This window comes from Dendrobium catenatum, unplaced genomic scaffold (assembly GCF_001605985.2).
Source record: "Dendrobium catenatum unplaced genomic scaffold, ASM160598v2 fragScaff_scaffold_621, whole genome shotgun sequence".
NCBI classification, from domain to species: Eukaryota; Viridiplantae; Streptophyta; class Magnoliopsida; order Asparagales; family Orchidaceae; genus Dendrobium; species Dendrobium catenatum.
The window spans coordinates 14,724,838-14,741,407 of record NW_021319083.1 but is presented as its reverse complement, the minus strand read 5'-3'; the positions used below and the strand labels follow the sequence as shown (position 1 = coordinate 14,741,407).

Sequence of the window (16,570 nt, the reverse complement as noted above, 5' to 3'; positions counted from 1 at the left end):
CTCCAAATCTCTAATCGAAGCCTAGATCCCAAGAACAAATCCTAGATCTCAAATTTAGATTTCCAATTAAAGATGAAAATCCTAACCCTCCCAAAAGAAACTAATTAAAGCAAAGAAAACAAATACAAAATCCCTAATTCAAATTTTCCCTCCCAAAGCAAAGTTTAATTGAGTTGTGGGCCCCATCCCCCAACTAGTCCCTCTCTCTTCCCCCCCTTGGTTCCATCCCCTCCTCCTATAGCAAAGAATCGGTCGAGGTTGGACCGATTTAGTTGGCACTAAGGACCGGCCTAACATTACCCCCCTCCTAAAGACTTACCTTGTCATCAAGGTGAAATGAAAGGAACTGATCGTTCACCCTATCATAGAGCTCCCAAGTGGCATCGAAATCAGAAAGGTTTTTCCACCTAATAAGCACTTCTTTATTCCCTTATTTATCTAATCTTACCCCTCTCAGCTCTTTGTGGTTCTAAGATCACTTCCAACTTCTCTGTCAGTGTAGCTGGTAACTCCGCACTAACTGCATGCTCCCCTAGAACTCTCCTCAACTGGGACACATGGAAGACTGGGTGTATGGTGGCAGATGGGGGTAACTTGAAACGGTACGCCACTGCTCCGATCTTGTCCAAGATCTCGTATGGCCTAAGTACCTTGGGGCCAATTTCTCGTTCCTCCTATTGGCAACTATCATTTGCCTGTAAGGTCGCAGTTTTAAGAACACTTTTACCCCCACTTCAAGCTGTATGTCTCTCCTATGTGTATCTGTCTGTGTCTTCATGATTTGTTGTGCCCTCGATAGATGTTATTTTTAATTCTTTTAACATCTTATCACTTTCCTCCAAGTACTGCTCTAATGAGGAAATTGGTGTGTTCCCTTTCCCAAAGTGCACCAAGTGTGGGGGGTCCTTTCCATATAGCACTTTGAAATGGGTCATCTGAGAAACATATTCAGCCCATACTAACCATTTTGCCACCTCCTCGGTATTTCAGAAGCAAAACACCTCAAGTAAGTCTTCAAACTCCATATTCTTACCTCCAATATTCAGCCCATACTAACCATTTTGTCCATCTGAGGATGGTATGTAAAACCCGAAAAATATCGATCAGATGGGTCGCACGCATTTCGATGCGTCGCGACAAAATTAAGCAAAATTTTGAAGTCGTCGAAATTCGACGCAAATTATTTTATTAAATTCTAAGTGAAATTTTGATCGAAAAGGTATAAAGAACCTATACTGAAATTTGCATGAATTTAAAACTAAAAATCATCGAAGTTAACTTAAGTAATATTTAGTCTTTATACCCAAATTGCCCTCATGATCCTTAAGAAAACTATTAGGAGAAAGGGTGCATGCATAATTAGGCATTTATTTCTTTCCCTTAAACCCTCATATGCCTAAGGGATCGAATCATTCAGTCCCTTATTCGTTCGGTCGCTCGCGTGAAGGGAGAGGTGACGGGTGCTTGCGGAATCCGGTGAGGTCTTGGGGGGAAATCAAAAGGGGAAAGGCTAAGAAAGAATGAGGTAAGCTTCTCTTGCAAAGAAACTCTCATTTTCCCTAAATTTCCTTAGGTTTAAATTTTAGGGTTTGTTCAAATCTTAAGGTTTTCAAACAAAAATGATAGGGAATGATTATAGCATGATTCTAACCATTTAAAATATAATTTTGCTCAAGAAAATATTAAGTTTCCAAATTAGGATTTCATGAAAATTTAACTTTTGTCTTAGAAATATTGTTATGAAGGGTTTAAAAACATCTTTAAGCATGAAATTTGAATTTTCCATAAACTTTTTTTAGTTTCAAAAATTAGGATTTTTTCTAATTTTGAAATTTTGAGCTAAGTTGTTAACTAATATTGTTCCTAGGAGTCTTGGGAAGGCTCTAATTAATAGAAAATGAGATTTTGATAAAAAAAAAATATTTTTCACTAATTTCTAAATTAATTTTATCGGAAAAATAATTAGGTTTAATTATAATATAGGTTAGGGAAAATGATTTAAATAGTAATTGGAATGAAATATGTAAAATTAGGATTTTAATTAAATCTGAAATTTGTATGTTAAAATTCATTAATTGCTTAGGTAAACAATTAAGGAAGGAAATTATTAAATGAGAACATTGAAAAAGGAGAATTGGCATGTATATTAAACTAAGTAATTATTTTCTTCAGGTGTTAAACCTAAGATGAGGTTGGTTCGAGGAGATTTGCAAAGTGCTTAGGATAAGTGATAATTACATTCTAAATTTTATGTTCTTTCTCTTTTAAGTATGTTTATGTTGCAATTGTTAATTAAAGGGTTAATTGTTTTGTCTTTCATTTTACTATAATTATAATTATGTTACATTAATCTTTAAGATGTTTATGTTGCATTGTTACATTTCATGTTTAGATAGAAAACTCTTCATATGTACAACAGTTCATGTTGCATGGTTACATTTTATGTTTAGATAGAAAACTTTTTATATGTACAAAAGTTCATGTTACATTGTTACATTTCATATTTAAATAGAAAACTCTTCATATATACAAAAGTTCACTTTCTTGCTTAATCAAATTAATTTTAATGGATCAAATATATGTATGGTTGATATGTTAAAACATCTTATGTTATGATATCAAAATAATATGCAAGTTTGTGCATGTTGCTACGGAATACCAATACGGTGCACTTGCATGATACGATTCTTCGGGGTAAAATGATGATGAATGGCCAAATATGATATTGTATCTGATCAATACAATATAGGTACTCCAGTACGAATGTTTATATATATATATATATATGACATGATTTACGTACAACCGTAGAGGACCGGAGAACATGTTCCTAGTGTATTTTTCTTTAGTTGTTATAAAATTATTTTGTTGGTGGATGTTGACATGATAAACCTTTAGCCCCCATTGCGAGCTAAGAAGGTGGTGGTCATCCTATATGATCCTCGAGTTGCTCCCCTGAGGCCTCCTCTCTAGATGCTTTTGGTCATCCACCAATTGTGCTAGCTCCATGGCCTCTCCCAAGTCTCGAGGCCTCATCACCCTAACTGCTGCCCGGATCTCCGATTTAAACCCCTTCATAAAGTTTTCCTCTAGCACTGTATCTGAGAGCCAGTATAGTCTGCTGGCCAGATACTCGAACCTATAACGGTAATCTGCCACGGTCCCCCCAGTGTTAGGGCAAAGAATTACTCATAAAAATCTCATCTCTTACTGGTTCAGAAACGTTCTAGTAAACAATCTTTGAACTCCCTCCAGCTTCAAATGGGTTGCCTCATGTCTCACCATTGATACTATGCCATTGTCTTCCCTTCCAAATGCAGTACTGCCGCCATCAGCTCCTCTTCCTCTGTCAAGCCATTGACAACAAAGTAACGCTTTGAATTTTTATTCTGTCAGGTTACCTGATGTAGCTCTACGTCAGGTATCCTATAATTTGTCGCCATGTGCTCTTACTCTTTACCGTGCGGCCCGACAACCCGAATCGAACCGAATCCGGGATTAATATATTCACGTATTGCTCGGTATAGGCTCGGTATTGCTAGGTATTACTCGGTATTGCTTAGCAATAACGAGAAATACAGCTCTGTGAAAATCAATACCGAGCAGTACCGAGTAATACCTAAAAGAAGTCGGTATTGCTAGGTATTGCTCGATATTGTTCGGTATAGGCTCGGTATTGGTCTTCACATAATGATATTTTTCATTTTTGTCGAGCAAAATCGACCAATACCTAGCAATACAGAGCTACGCAAACTCCCGGGTCCGTTCCGGGTCGGGTCGTCGGGCCGCGCGGTAAAGAGTAAGAGCACGTGGCGACATATTATAGGCTACCTGACGTAGAGCTACATCAGGTAACCTGACGGAATAAAATTTCCCACATTGTAGATCCAGCCATGGCCATCCTCACTCTCAAAGATGGGTATCTTCAGCTTTCTCACCTTTGGGTCACCCCCGCTTCCCCTGAATCCTCCATAACCTCCCATTCCCCGAAGAGGAGGTGCTCCCCAGTTGTCACGATCTTCCCTCCGGCGATCATACCCAAACCCTTCTTCACATTCCCCTCTTCTTATTTCAAAATCAGCACCTCAACAGCAGAAATCATCCCTACCCTCCTTTTGTAGCCCATACTCATCCCCTCATAAGAAAGTTGTTCTATGGGAGGCATTCTGTCATCTCCCTCAAGGATCTCTACTTCCAGATTCTCCCTCCCCCTAAACGGGTTCGGATTTCCTCCTCCCATGGCCGCTGATGGTCTCCTTTGCTTCCGATGTCGCCGGATTTTGTTTGTCTTCAAGCATCTTCTTCATCATGTCTTCCCAGGCGGCGAACCTTCCATCCATCTTTTCATGGATGGATGCAAACTGCTTCTGAAAATCAGAGGTTTTCTCCTCAAAATCTGACTTTAGTTGTCTAAGTTCTCCCTCCAAGACTTCAACCTTCCTTCCGGCCATTGATAACCCTTAGATCGATCTGATATCAATTTGATAGAAAATAGCCACAGAACACAAGAAAAACTTAGAGAAATTCAGCAATAACGGTGCATTTTTCACAAAAATCTATAGGAAAATAGTGAGAAACACACTTGAAATTTAATAAGAGAAAAAAAAAACAACACGATAGATGAATCTTCAATTCGAAAGGAAGATTCAGCTTTACATATCTCTAGCTGAAGCCTAGAGCTCAAGAACAAACCTTAGATCTCAAATTCAGATTTTCAATTCAAGATGAAAACTCTAATCCTGCCAAAAGAAACTAATTAAAGCAAAGATGACAAATAAAAAATCCCTAAACATCCCATAATTCAAATATTTCCTCCCAAGGCAAAGTTTAATTGAGTTGTGGGACCCATCCCCCCAATCGGACCCTCTCTATCTCTTCCCCTTGGTTCCGCCCCCTCCAATAGCAAAGAACCGGTCCAAGTTGGACCGGTTCAATTGGCCCAAGGGCCGACCTACCATATAGGTGTTAAGCTAAGAGAGGAGACCTCTAAAGGCTTATTGGTTCCATTAAAATTGAAGTGAGTAATTATATTTCTATTTCATAGTAATTATACCTTTCTTCTAAACTCAATACAACAAATGATATTTCATTGATACCTGCTCATTCAATCCTTATTAAAAGATAAGATTTGTCTTGCTTGTATGGCAAAGCTGTAAGTCCCACTTTTGGGAGTACTCTAATATCTAAGTCAAGTCCTATAATTAGGCATAACAAAAGAGCCCTTACCCTTTGAGAAACTAAGAAATAAAACAATCAACCTTATATTTCAAATAAAAAATTAGGCTTCCTAATGATGAAGCTTTTTTTAATTAAAATCGGTCCTAATGAACTCAGGCCTTTTAATGAATGTAAACCTCAACCCAACCTATACCTGAACAAACATCTATGCAAACAAGAACATTACCAATTATAGCAAAAAAAAATCAACAAAAGTTCACATACATTCACCTCAATTAGCTTGGGAAATTTGAGAGGAGGAAACCAATAGTCAATAATCATATTCCATGCACATTAAGGCTTGTTATTCTCTAGCATTGGTAGACTAAGATTGAGAGTATTGTCAAGAAGACAGAACCATAAAAACTTGATCGGCTCTGCCTCCATCACCCCAACCATCTCACATCAATTCATTTAAACACAAATATTAAAGGCAAGCCTAAAATTAAGTCTAAGTAGCTATCCTTAATCGATAGTTCTCATGCATAGAAGTGTCAAAACTTAACTTAAATAAAGGTTAATCTGAATATTAGGAGAAATCTTGTTAAAAAAAACATAATCTACCCCATGGAAAATGAGCACTTGATTTTAAAGATAGATTGGTGTTTTTTCCGGAGCGTGGAAAAGTTAGTAGTGACTTGATTTGCTCACCTATTTATCTCACTAACCTATAGCTTGCAGATGTGCTTAACAAGGGAAAGCATGGAGTGATTCAAATAATTATATCCAAGCTATGAATGAAAAACATCCATTCAAGTTGGAACCCACATATTCATGCCAACAAAGGTAATAAAGATCCCATGAATTCAAGCCAAAAAAATTAGGATCCTAGTGACTCATGCGAAGGAAGGAAATCAGCATCCCATGAATTCATGTCAAGGAAAGAAATCAAGATCAATTGTTGGATTTAAAATATAATTATATATATTCAAAATATGAAAATTATTACGTGTGCCTCTATAGTTGTAGTAGATATATTTTCTTGTTTTTCTGTAGAATAATTTTCTTATATTCTTCTTGGATTAGTCTGAATATTATTTTTTATCAAATACTTTAAGATGAATGCAAGAATGTCCATTCAAATGTTTGTTTTCTTATATCTCCTTCCCATTTCAAATCCTTTCCACCTCAATTTTCAAATTTACTAGAAATAACCTGACAGAGCATCATGCTAGATGTTCTAAAAAATAAAATGACATCGTCATTGATAACTTAGATTACCATCTCTTTTTTCACGCCGTCAACAAACCTATCATTGTCAATGCAATTGCTTTTGTGATGGAGTTCAAATTTCAGAATCACTTCAGAACAGAATTAATGATCTGTATGCCTTATGGTTTTTTTTATAACTGGAAAATTTAGGAGTTCCATACAGAAACCAAGACTACTACGGTTTGATGGCGCTAAGAAGATGGATAATGATAAAAGAAAAAGAAAATCTGAAGAAAACAATCAACGATTTTATTTTGGAAAACTTAATTTTAAACGGTTAATCTAAACTGCACAAATCATTGGAAAATTACCAGTCTCAAAGTAGTGCACCATGTATAAAGCAAGAGAAAAGTCTCCCTACACATGCTCACGTACAGACATATTAGCTAGTCAATTTTTCATCAAATTGGTATGTAAATGATGAATGACTCTCAACAAACAGAAAATTTCACGACTGATGAAAAATGTGTGATTTATCTTAAAATGGCACTTATCTGTCACTCTGATAGCATATTCCAAGCAGTTGAATGTGAAAGAAATATTCACAGATAATTTCACCTTTCAATTGTTTTTGTAGTCGTATAAATAGGATGCAGACACATCGCAGTAATATTTCTCCAGGAATAAAAGAAGCATGAAAAATCAAATACCTGGATAGCAATAATCCATCAAAATTTTCAAGTTTATTAGACATATATTTTATGCACCACCGTCCGTCAACATTACAAACTTCCTAAGGAGAGACAAACACCAAAATTTATTCAGTAATACATGAAAATAAAGAAGAAAGCAAACCTCAAATGAAAAAAATATCATACCAAAGATGAAGATTCATTTCTATTGTTTCTTGCTAACTTGTCCATCAGTAGATATAACTAAAAAACAGAAAGATGAAATGAAGCAATGAATAGTTAGGAAAAACAATCAGATTCTAAGAGTTTCAACAAATATAAAACATAAATTGCAAGTCAACAATGTAAGCACGAATTGTAAACTTGTATCAGAAAAAGGACTTTGACATCCCACAAGTCTGTTACCTATGATAATATCTCTTCAATGTCAATGTTCAATTTGATGATTATTTGAAAGATAATCCTTAGACATTAATATATTAGAAGATGCACAATTTTGCTTTCAAGATAAAAAATAATCTGGTATTTTGGGAGCAATATATGAAACATTTTTTAGACTTAATACGAGTAAAACAGCAAGGAAAAATGAGTTGCATACTTCCATATTAATATATGACAGTATACAACTTCAACACAAACGTTACAAGAAGTACTCTTTAATGCAAAATTAAGTAGTGCAATCCCTGCAACACTAGACAGTCAGTTTGGAAACAATATGATAAAATATAGATTTGCAGAAAATACCTTCCTTTCAACCATAAGAACCTGATCCCGATACCTCTTCAACTCAGAACTCTGAAATGAAGATCAAAAAGTATTAAAGAAACTTAAAGGAGCAATGGACAAGCACATTCAAGATGCTAAGCTTAAGTTTATAAAAATTCAACAATGCAATAGATCGCATTGTAAAATCATGTCACTACTTAGAAAGAAAGAAAGGCACTAATGAACGCAAGCATTCTTTATGAATACTATGGGAGCCTTCTACAACATTTCTTTTTTAAAACTAAAGCATATGAACTTCAGTGTATCTAAGAGAAAATTCTTTATGGTACATACAAAGGATAAGAGCAGACAAAGTTTTCATAAAATTACCGCACTATCCTTGACATAACCATCTTCATCAATAATTTTCTTCACCGATGCAACCAATGAATGACAGATAGAAACATTCATCATCTGTAGATGTTTTAGAGGAAACTTATTAAGTGCAAATAAATAAAATGGAACGAATTTTTCGGTGACGTGGAATCAGAATTCACCACTTCTGCAAGAGGCATAAAGCGATTATACCAATCTGCATCCTCCTTCACTGCACCTTCAAAGGTAGATTGCAGGTTCTCTGCAAACTCAATAAGGCACGCAACAGCTTTTGCTTCTAATCCAGAAATTGAGAAACCTTTAGAGGCCTGACCAATGGCTGATTTGACCTTGGATAACAGCGATTAAATTAGTATTGAAGAATGAACACTACCTAATGCTATTCACAGTTCAGTTTAAATTCAGCCTTCATGGAGTTTAATTAGGAAATCGTAAAGAGAAATATGCATATGTTCTAATTTGCTTGATAAAATCAATTTCAATTTCTAATTAATTACCCCCAACCTAAAATTCAAAATCTAATTGTAAGCTAAAGAGTATTTCCTTCCTATTTAATTCCTCAAAACAAAGCACGACTAACTAATTTCTACCAGGATTAGGCAAAATGCATTTTGTTCATTGGTGTCATCTGGTTCCAAAGTTACTTTTTTCTTAGATTTTTGCAAATACAGCCGTCTTTAGGGAAAAAGGTGCATTTTTAACCTTTTTTTTTTAATAAGACTACAGTGAAATTAAACTTTTAAATATTAAGGCACATTACAATGTGATGATTAGAGTTTAATTATAAACTCCACAATTATGTATGATCATCATGGAGCAATTCTAAGAAATGTGACTTCATGGGAAACATTTTAGGACAAAGTGGGTAATAACTCGATGGATTAGAATTTAGACTATTACAAATGATATTGAACTACTTCAACAAATAGAATATTGGAGACAAAATGTTATAGGTGGGAACCACCTTTTGAATCTATAAGGGCTCCCTCTAGAGTCATATTTATTTGGTGGATGATTATGGACTATATGGAAGATAAATAATGAGAGTCTCTATTATTGAGGTGGAGGTTGTGATAACCCTTAGATATAGAGAAGTTGAATCCTTAAATAAAAAACATGCATGTTGATGTTATGGTTGAAGTTTTGTCAAATACTTCAAAAATTAAACTTGCTTGTGCTAAAGAACTACTGGGGAAAGTTAAACCAAGTGAACAACATTGCAGACTTACTAGCCTGCTTAAGTTAAAGCAAATATCCCAATGGATGAATGAAAATAAGATAAAATATTAAGCTTTAAGGCCCGTTGAAACTTTCTTATCATGCAAATAGGTTCTTATTAGTGACAAGATGATTAGGATAGTGGGTGGGGGTGGAGGTGGGGGTTGGATTTGGAGAATGCAAAAGAAGACAATTAAAAAGGCGATGATTGAAACAAGAGGGGAGATGAGTGATGCTTGACAAATGATAAGTTGAGATGACTGATGCTTGACAATGATAAGTTGTGTAATTATCACCATTCATATCCCATTCTTGTTTCCCTCGAACCAATAAGGTGCTTTGAATCTAATAGGAAACACTTGAAGATCTCAAGAATTTCCTATCAATCTTTAAAAAACAGTAAAAATTCTCCACAAGAATCCCCACAAAACTATGAAAACAATAGATAATTTGTATTATTTGATGAAATAGAAATTGAAAATACCAAGATACAATTGATCCTCTATTCGAGAGGAGGATCTCTCTCTCCCAAATCTTTAGACACCACTAGAGCCCAAAAGAGACCTAAGAGATCTCAAATTTCATCCAAATTTCATATGCTCTAACCCTAGGAAAACAAACTATTTAATGCATACAATTCAAAAGGAAATATCTAAACAGTCCCTACATTCAAATTTCCTTCCCGAATCCCTCAAAAATCTTTCCTAAACAGCTCCATCTGAGTGTTTGAATTGCGCGGCATCTGCAGTAGGCGAAGATTCTACCTCTGTTTTGCAAGCTAGTCCCGTATGAACCGATCCAGTGGACCAATCTAACAATACTCCCCTCCCAAAGTATCACCTTGTCCTCAAGGTGGAACGAAGGAAACTGATGTTAAAGCCCTTGATCAATAACACTGGACTGAAAAATGGACTGATATTGGGTTGAATGATCCCTACTTACAGCATCTCTCTAATCAATCTTTCGATCTCATCCTTATGGATTTGGGGATGATAATACGGATGAACACTGAGAGGTGAAACTACTTACTGCAAGATGATAGTATGATCGTGTTCCCGCGGAGGAGGCCACCCCTGAGGTGATTGAGAAGCCTCACTGAACTGCTGAATTAATAGTTGTACTGAAATGTCCCGGCCCTCTTCCAATTTGATCCCCTCCAGCCTATGTAGTTCCATCAGATAACCTTCCCCCACCTCCTATATGCTCCTCAACTTGGTTTTAAGTGATATCATGCCTTTCATGAGCCCTTCATCTCCCCTGATCACTACCCTTCTCCCTTCCACCATCAGCTCTATCGTTAATGCTCCCTAGTTGACCTTGGTGTCCCCCAAGGTCTGTAGCCACTTCATCCTCAGGATGACATTAGTGATCCCTAACTCCAATGGGAGAAAATCCTCCCTCACCTGAACCCCATGTATGATCAACACTACTTCCCTACATATCCCCTGACCGGTTTCCACCTTCCATGTACCCATCATCACTCCATAACATCCTGTATCCATCAATGTCACCCCAATTGGTCCATGACTTGGTTGGAGATAAAATTATGGGTAGCCCCACAATCAATCAACACCACCACCTCCCTGTCTGCTAGTTCTCCCTTCATCTTCATAGTATGATTCAGAGTGAATCCCATCACTGAATTCAGACCTCCATCACATCTAGATGCAGCTTGTCCTCCATCTCTCTTTCTCATACTCTCATCTCCCTCTTTGATTTCCTCATCATCACAGACAGTGAGAACCTGAAGAGTTCAATCCCTACACTTGTGCCAGGAAGTATACTTCTCATCACATCTAAAGCATAATCCCTTTACCCTCTTCTCCTGCATCTCCCTCTCCATCAGTCTTTTGACGTCCCCCCCCCCCCACTTCCTCCCCTCCTGTTGGATTCTCCCTGGGAGTTTCATTAATGCTTCCTGATGCAGACCCCTTGGGTGCTATAAGAGTGGTCGTGATCCTATAGAGCCTCCTAAAATGTTACTCCTAGCTCCCCTCTCTTGATTCCTTTGATTTTCCCAGTTGTGCCAACTCCATGGCCTCTCCCAAGTCACGAGGACTCGTGAACTTCACTGTCGCTCTGATCTCTAATTTGAGCCCCTTCATGAAGTTCTCCTCCAATGCTGTCTCTGTGAATTGCTTCACTCTACTAGAGCAGATGCTCAAACCGCTAACGATAGTCTGCCACTGATCCGTCCTACATCAGTGCAAAGTGCTGCTCATATAAGTCTCCTGTCATATCGACTTGGAAATGTTCTAATAAACAATCCTTGAATTCTCTCCAGCTCCGTAGAAGTCTCCTTTGGTCCCTCCACTAGTACCATGACAGCGCCTTCCCCTCCAAACATAAGTCTGTTGTTGTCAACTTCTCCTCTTCCATCAACCCATTGATGGAAAAATACATTTCCACCTTATAGATCCACCCATAAGCATCATCCCCTTCGAAAATGGACATCTTTAACTTTCTCATCTTCTGATCTCACCCGTTTCCCCTTATTCTTCCATAGTTTCCCATTTCTCAAGTGCTTGGCCCTCCCAAAGTCTCCTGATCTTCCCTTGCCCTTTCATACCTAAAACCTCCTTCGAATTTCCCTCTCCTTCCTTCAAAATCAACACTTCGGCGGCCATAATATCCCGCCCTGCGTTCCTATTCAGCACCCCTTTGCTCCCGCCCCCCATACTCATGCCTTTCCCCATACCTCCCTCCTCTATCCTCCCTTTCGAAAGACTCCATATGGGGTCTTGTCCTTTCTCCCCCTACGATCTCCACCTCATCTTCATCCTTATAAATTTCAGAATTCATATTCTTTCCTTCTAGGCCTCTCGCCTTTGAAGCCGCCGTTTGGTTGTGGAATTCTAACATCTTCTTCATTATATCCCTTAAGTCAGCCACTTGCCCTTCCAAGGAGGAAATTTTGTCACATCCATTGTGGTCTTAATTTGGTTCATCTCCCCTTCAAGTCGTTCCTCCAATTCATCTACCTTGTTAGCCGCATAAAATTTTTTTGGATATTGATTCAAAATTCTGCAAGAAATCGTCTTCCAAACGCAAAAACCACTACTGAAATTTAAGAAAACCAACCCACAATGGTCTCAAAATCTGCTATGATACCAATTTGATAGAAAACACTTGAAGATCTCAAGAATTTCCTATCAATCTTTGGAAAATAGCAAAAATTCTCCACAAGAATCCCCACAAAACCAAAAAAACAAAAGATAATTTGTATTATTTGATGAAATAGAAACGAAAAATACCAAGATACAACTATTCGAGAGGAGCATATATCTCTCCCAATGCCGCTAGAGCCCAAAAGAAACCTAAGAGATCTCAAATTTCAGCCAAATTCTAGATGCTCTAACTCTAGGAAAACAAACTATTTAATGCTTACAATTCAAAAGAAAATCTCTAAACAATCCCTAAATTCAAATTTCCCTCCCAAATCCCTCAAAAATATTTCCTAAACAGCTCCGTCTGGGCATTCGGATCGCGCGGCATCTGCAGGAGGCGGAGATTCCACCTCTGTTTCGCAAGCCGGCCCCATATAGACCGGCTAGACCGGTCTAACATAATCTTTGGACATTCTCTTGCATCCCTTCACAGTCATCCCCCTCCTATTTCCAATAGCAATCCCATCCAAATCATATTTTCAGCAATACATAATATAAACCTTAGCAAACACTACACAACAAATATATCATCTTGGATTTAACAATTTTATCACTACAAACAACTTGCCAATGTTGTTGATCTTTCCTTTGCCATGCACAACTCTGTTGTGTTATCATGGCATCATCAACTGAAACTTATTGTTTTCATTGCCTATCTGCTACCGCCAACAGTAATCCACTATCCAACCTCTTTAGTTGTCTCCACCTAGCCATCACTGGAATTAACAAATTATATTAAAAAGGAACCTAAGCCAACCACCAGACAAGAAACATGAAGGCAAATTTTGCCCAAAAAATAATATAATTTTATGAGAACAATTTCATCACAAAAAAAAAAAATCTTTGACGTATTTAACAGCGGTATCAAAAAAATATTATAAAATGACCAAAATGCAATTGCATTTGAACTAGATAGACTTAATTAAACAAACATAGAACTACGGAACAATATAATACCAATGCCCAAAATAAAAGAGACCAAGATGTAATTTTCCATAAAAGTTAATCCCTCACCACCCCGCCTCCCAGAAAGCGGATCAACAAAAGAGTTAAAACTAGATGTTCATCGTAGGATGCCACTTTTATTTGCATAATAGGGCTATCTAAGAATGCCTGTGCTGTAGATACATCTTGAGTTTGATGTTCATCACATAAGCTCAAAGCGCATATCCACAATAGTTTATGATATCTGTATCTTAAAATATGCACTTAAGCCTGCCAATTTCAAAATGACAGCAGAGAAGCACCGGCAAAATAGTCCTCTGGGAGTATCCAAATGGAAACAAGCAAACAAAAAAGAACGGCAACGTTTACTTTGGTTAGTGATAAGTAGGAATCAAAGCACCGAGCATCAGAGTTTATAAAAATTCATGAAATGGAAAGCATTTAACCTCTCATGCAGCCAAAATAATCAACAAATGAATACGCATATAATTAGAACCAGAGATTATTGTCGATATGGCATCAGTTATCAAGATAATACCAACACAACCACAATGAAAAAATAATAATAATAACGTTAAGCGGGCTTGCGAAACCCTCACCAATAAAACGTCAATACCAGCAAAATCCATCCCGCCAGAACAGTAATTAATGAACTCGATTGCTGCTGAAGTCTCCTCCAAGCGCATCTTGGTTTCCTCGTAGCTCAACTCCGCCACGGACCAAAGCTGCCCCTGAATTTCAGCAGCGCCAAGATTCAAGAAACCGAGAGTCGTGAGAGATGAAATGAAACATAGAAGCATGCGGAGATACCTTGACGGTTTCCCTGCCGAGCTGTGTTCCGGCGAAGGATGAGACCAAATCGCACACCGCATCCCATTCAAGCAGCTTTAGGCTGTCGGATATGGCAGCAGATTTCGAGTTCTGGGCCTTGTGGCCGTCGCCGGAGGCAGGCTTTAGCTGCTGAATAGCGGCGCGCGGTTTCAAAGGGGAGAAGTAAGGTTTCCTAAAGTTAGTGGCGAGAGGGTTTAACGCGAGAGTGACGATAACCTCAGATCGAAATACGGCCATGCGGATTTCCAAGTTCTCCTGAATTTCAGGCCTGAGCAGATAAAGAGGCTCTGTCGGGGCAAATTATTGGGTCAGTTGATCGAAGTCATCTTTTCGTTCGATCGCCAATAGAAATGCGACATCTGTAAGACGTTTTTTTAATTTAATATGTTTGCTTTATGTCTTGTCAGAGTTAGCGACCCGACCCGATAACGCATTTAATTTGAATTCCGAAAAATAAAGAATGGAAACGCAGCATATTTTATTTTCAAGCGACATTTTCACTGTTACTCCAGCTCTGGAAAGCGCTCTCAGATTCCTCCAATACCTTCGGTTCTGCATTAGCTTATTCCCGCCGGAGGTAGATGACGAGATTGTAGAAGATCATCAATCAGGAAGAGGTATGGTTACGCCTAACTTGCGCTTTACTTGCGCTTTCGTTGTGTTTAAGTTATATGTTAAATCTTAGGATTTGGTTTAGTTATAATTTTACCATTGTTTGTTTAATGTAATGTACTGTTCAAATGTTTATTTTCTGATTTTTCACGCTTCTTCTCTTCGTAAATGGATGAAGCAAATGATACGAAAGGTTTACGCTTTCTGATAAATTTTAGGGTTTAGTAATAGTTGTATAACTAGCATATATGTTCAATGTGGTGTTCAATTTTTATTTTTTTTTTCTAATTTAAACCTTCTTTTAACCTAAATAATTACGAAATGTATTGTTGCGCTAAGGTTGCGCTAAGGTTACGCTAAGGTTGCGCTATGGTTGCGCTTTAGTTTTGGTTGCGATATAGTTCTGATTTTTTTTTTTTTTTTGTTATAGATGAGGACGACGTATCAAAGGCCAGTAACATCTAGATGCTATGTTACTTCTTTTCGGAAATATTGTAATGCTTTTAACGAGATCATTGATGATGAAGTAGAGCAAACATTAAAGAATATGAACATTCATCAATTTTTGGAGTTCCCCGCATTCCAGCAGTGTATACCACTTCTTTTTTTGGTTCTCAAATTTTGGAGTCCTGCTGATAAAGGCTTCATCGTCCTTGGTAATCTACTGAAATTCACTTCTGACGAGGTTGCCTTGTTGATAGGTAATAATTTGAATATGGATTTTTTTTATAGGGATATGTTTTTTTAACTTTAACAACTGAAATTTTCTGACAGGTTTGCCTAACATAGGCATTGATATCAAATGGAGGATTGATCCTCTAAATGGACCTCTATCAAATGAAATTAAAATAGAAATGTCAAAATTAGAAAGATTATCTGATAATGCTACAAAAATAAAGACATTTATTATATTTTTATTATCTAACCTTTTCTTTCCTCTAAATAACAATAAAACCCCTAGAAGGCTCACATCTGTTGCAAATAATTTAAGTGAGTTCACTTCCATTAATTGAGCTTCATGCTTAAGGAACTTCATGGTCGGGGAGTTCAACACAATTTTTGAGAAGTTTCAAATGCAAAGACCATTGGGTTACATCAATGATTTTTTTCCTCTTATACTGGTAAGTTTCCACTCCTACTGGTTATTCTCCATGTATAATGCTTTTTAATGTTAACTTTTAATTTTTTATGTTTGGCATTATATAGATTTGGTTTTTGAAACATTTTTCTTTGAATAAACCATCCGATCCAGAAATCAGACCGCATTTTCTGAGATGGGAGGGGTATACAGAATTATACTTTACTCAAGAGAATGCAGCAAAATTATTTAAATTTTTAAAGAAAATTGAGGTAATTTTTTCGTGTACATGATGCATATTATGCTAAGGTTGCGCTTTAATAAATTAATACGTTTTCTGTTTTTGCAGATTTATGTTTGTCTTGAGAATGTTAGCAATGAAGAGGCCGAAAAATACGGTGCAGACATTAATGTCATACAAAACTTGGAAACCCGGACAGGGCATGAACCACAGAAATTGAAGTCACCCCAGAAAATTAAGTCATCCGCAAGGAAAAAACTTGATACCACCCCACCTCCCTCCCCACCTGATTCTCCTCATAAAGAACCACCAGAAA

At 37.2% G+C, this 16,570-nt stretch overlaps 1 protein-coding gene across 7 annotated transcripts in view; it reads right to left on the bottom strand.

Annotated features, from left to right (window-relative positions):
- The window catches only part of LOC110093853 (endonuclease MutS2), a 72,512-nt gene extending 57,902 nt beyond the window's left edge, over window positions 1-14,610 (bottom strand). For 6 of the 7 annotated variants that reach the window (XM_028695175.1, XM_020818870.2, XM_028695176.1 and 3 more), the window contains exons 1-7: window positions 14,303-14,610; window positions 14,092-14,223; window positions 8,324-8,491; window positions 8,157-8,240; window positions 7,806-7,856; window positions 7,248-7,304; window positions 7,080-7,162 (exon numbers count right to left, since the gene is read on the bottom strand). In XM_028695175.1, the coding sequence (XP_028551008.1) occupies window positions 7,080-7,162; window positions 7,248-7,304; window positions 7,806-7,856; window positions 8,157-8,240; window positions 8,324-8,491; window positions 14,092-14,223; window positions 14,303-14,560 (833 nt within the window). In that variant the 5' untranslated portion in view covers window positions 14,561-14,610. The remainder of the gene's footprint in view (window positions 1-7,079; window positions 7,163-7,247; window positions 7,305-7,805; window positions 7,857-8,156; window positions 8,241-8,323; window positions 8,492-14,091; window positions 14,224-14,302) is intronic. The other variant, XM_028695178.1, reaches the window with a different exon arrangement.
- Window positions 14,611-16,570: the final 1,960 nt, after the last annotated feature.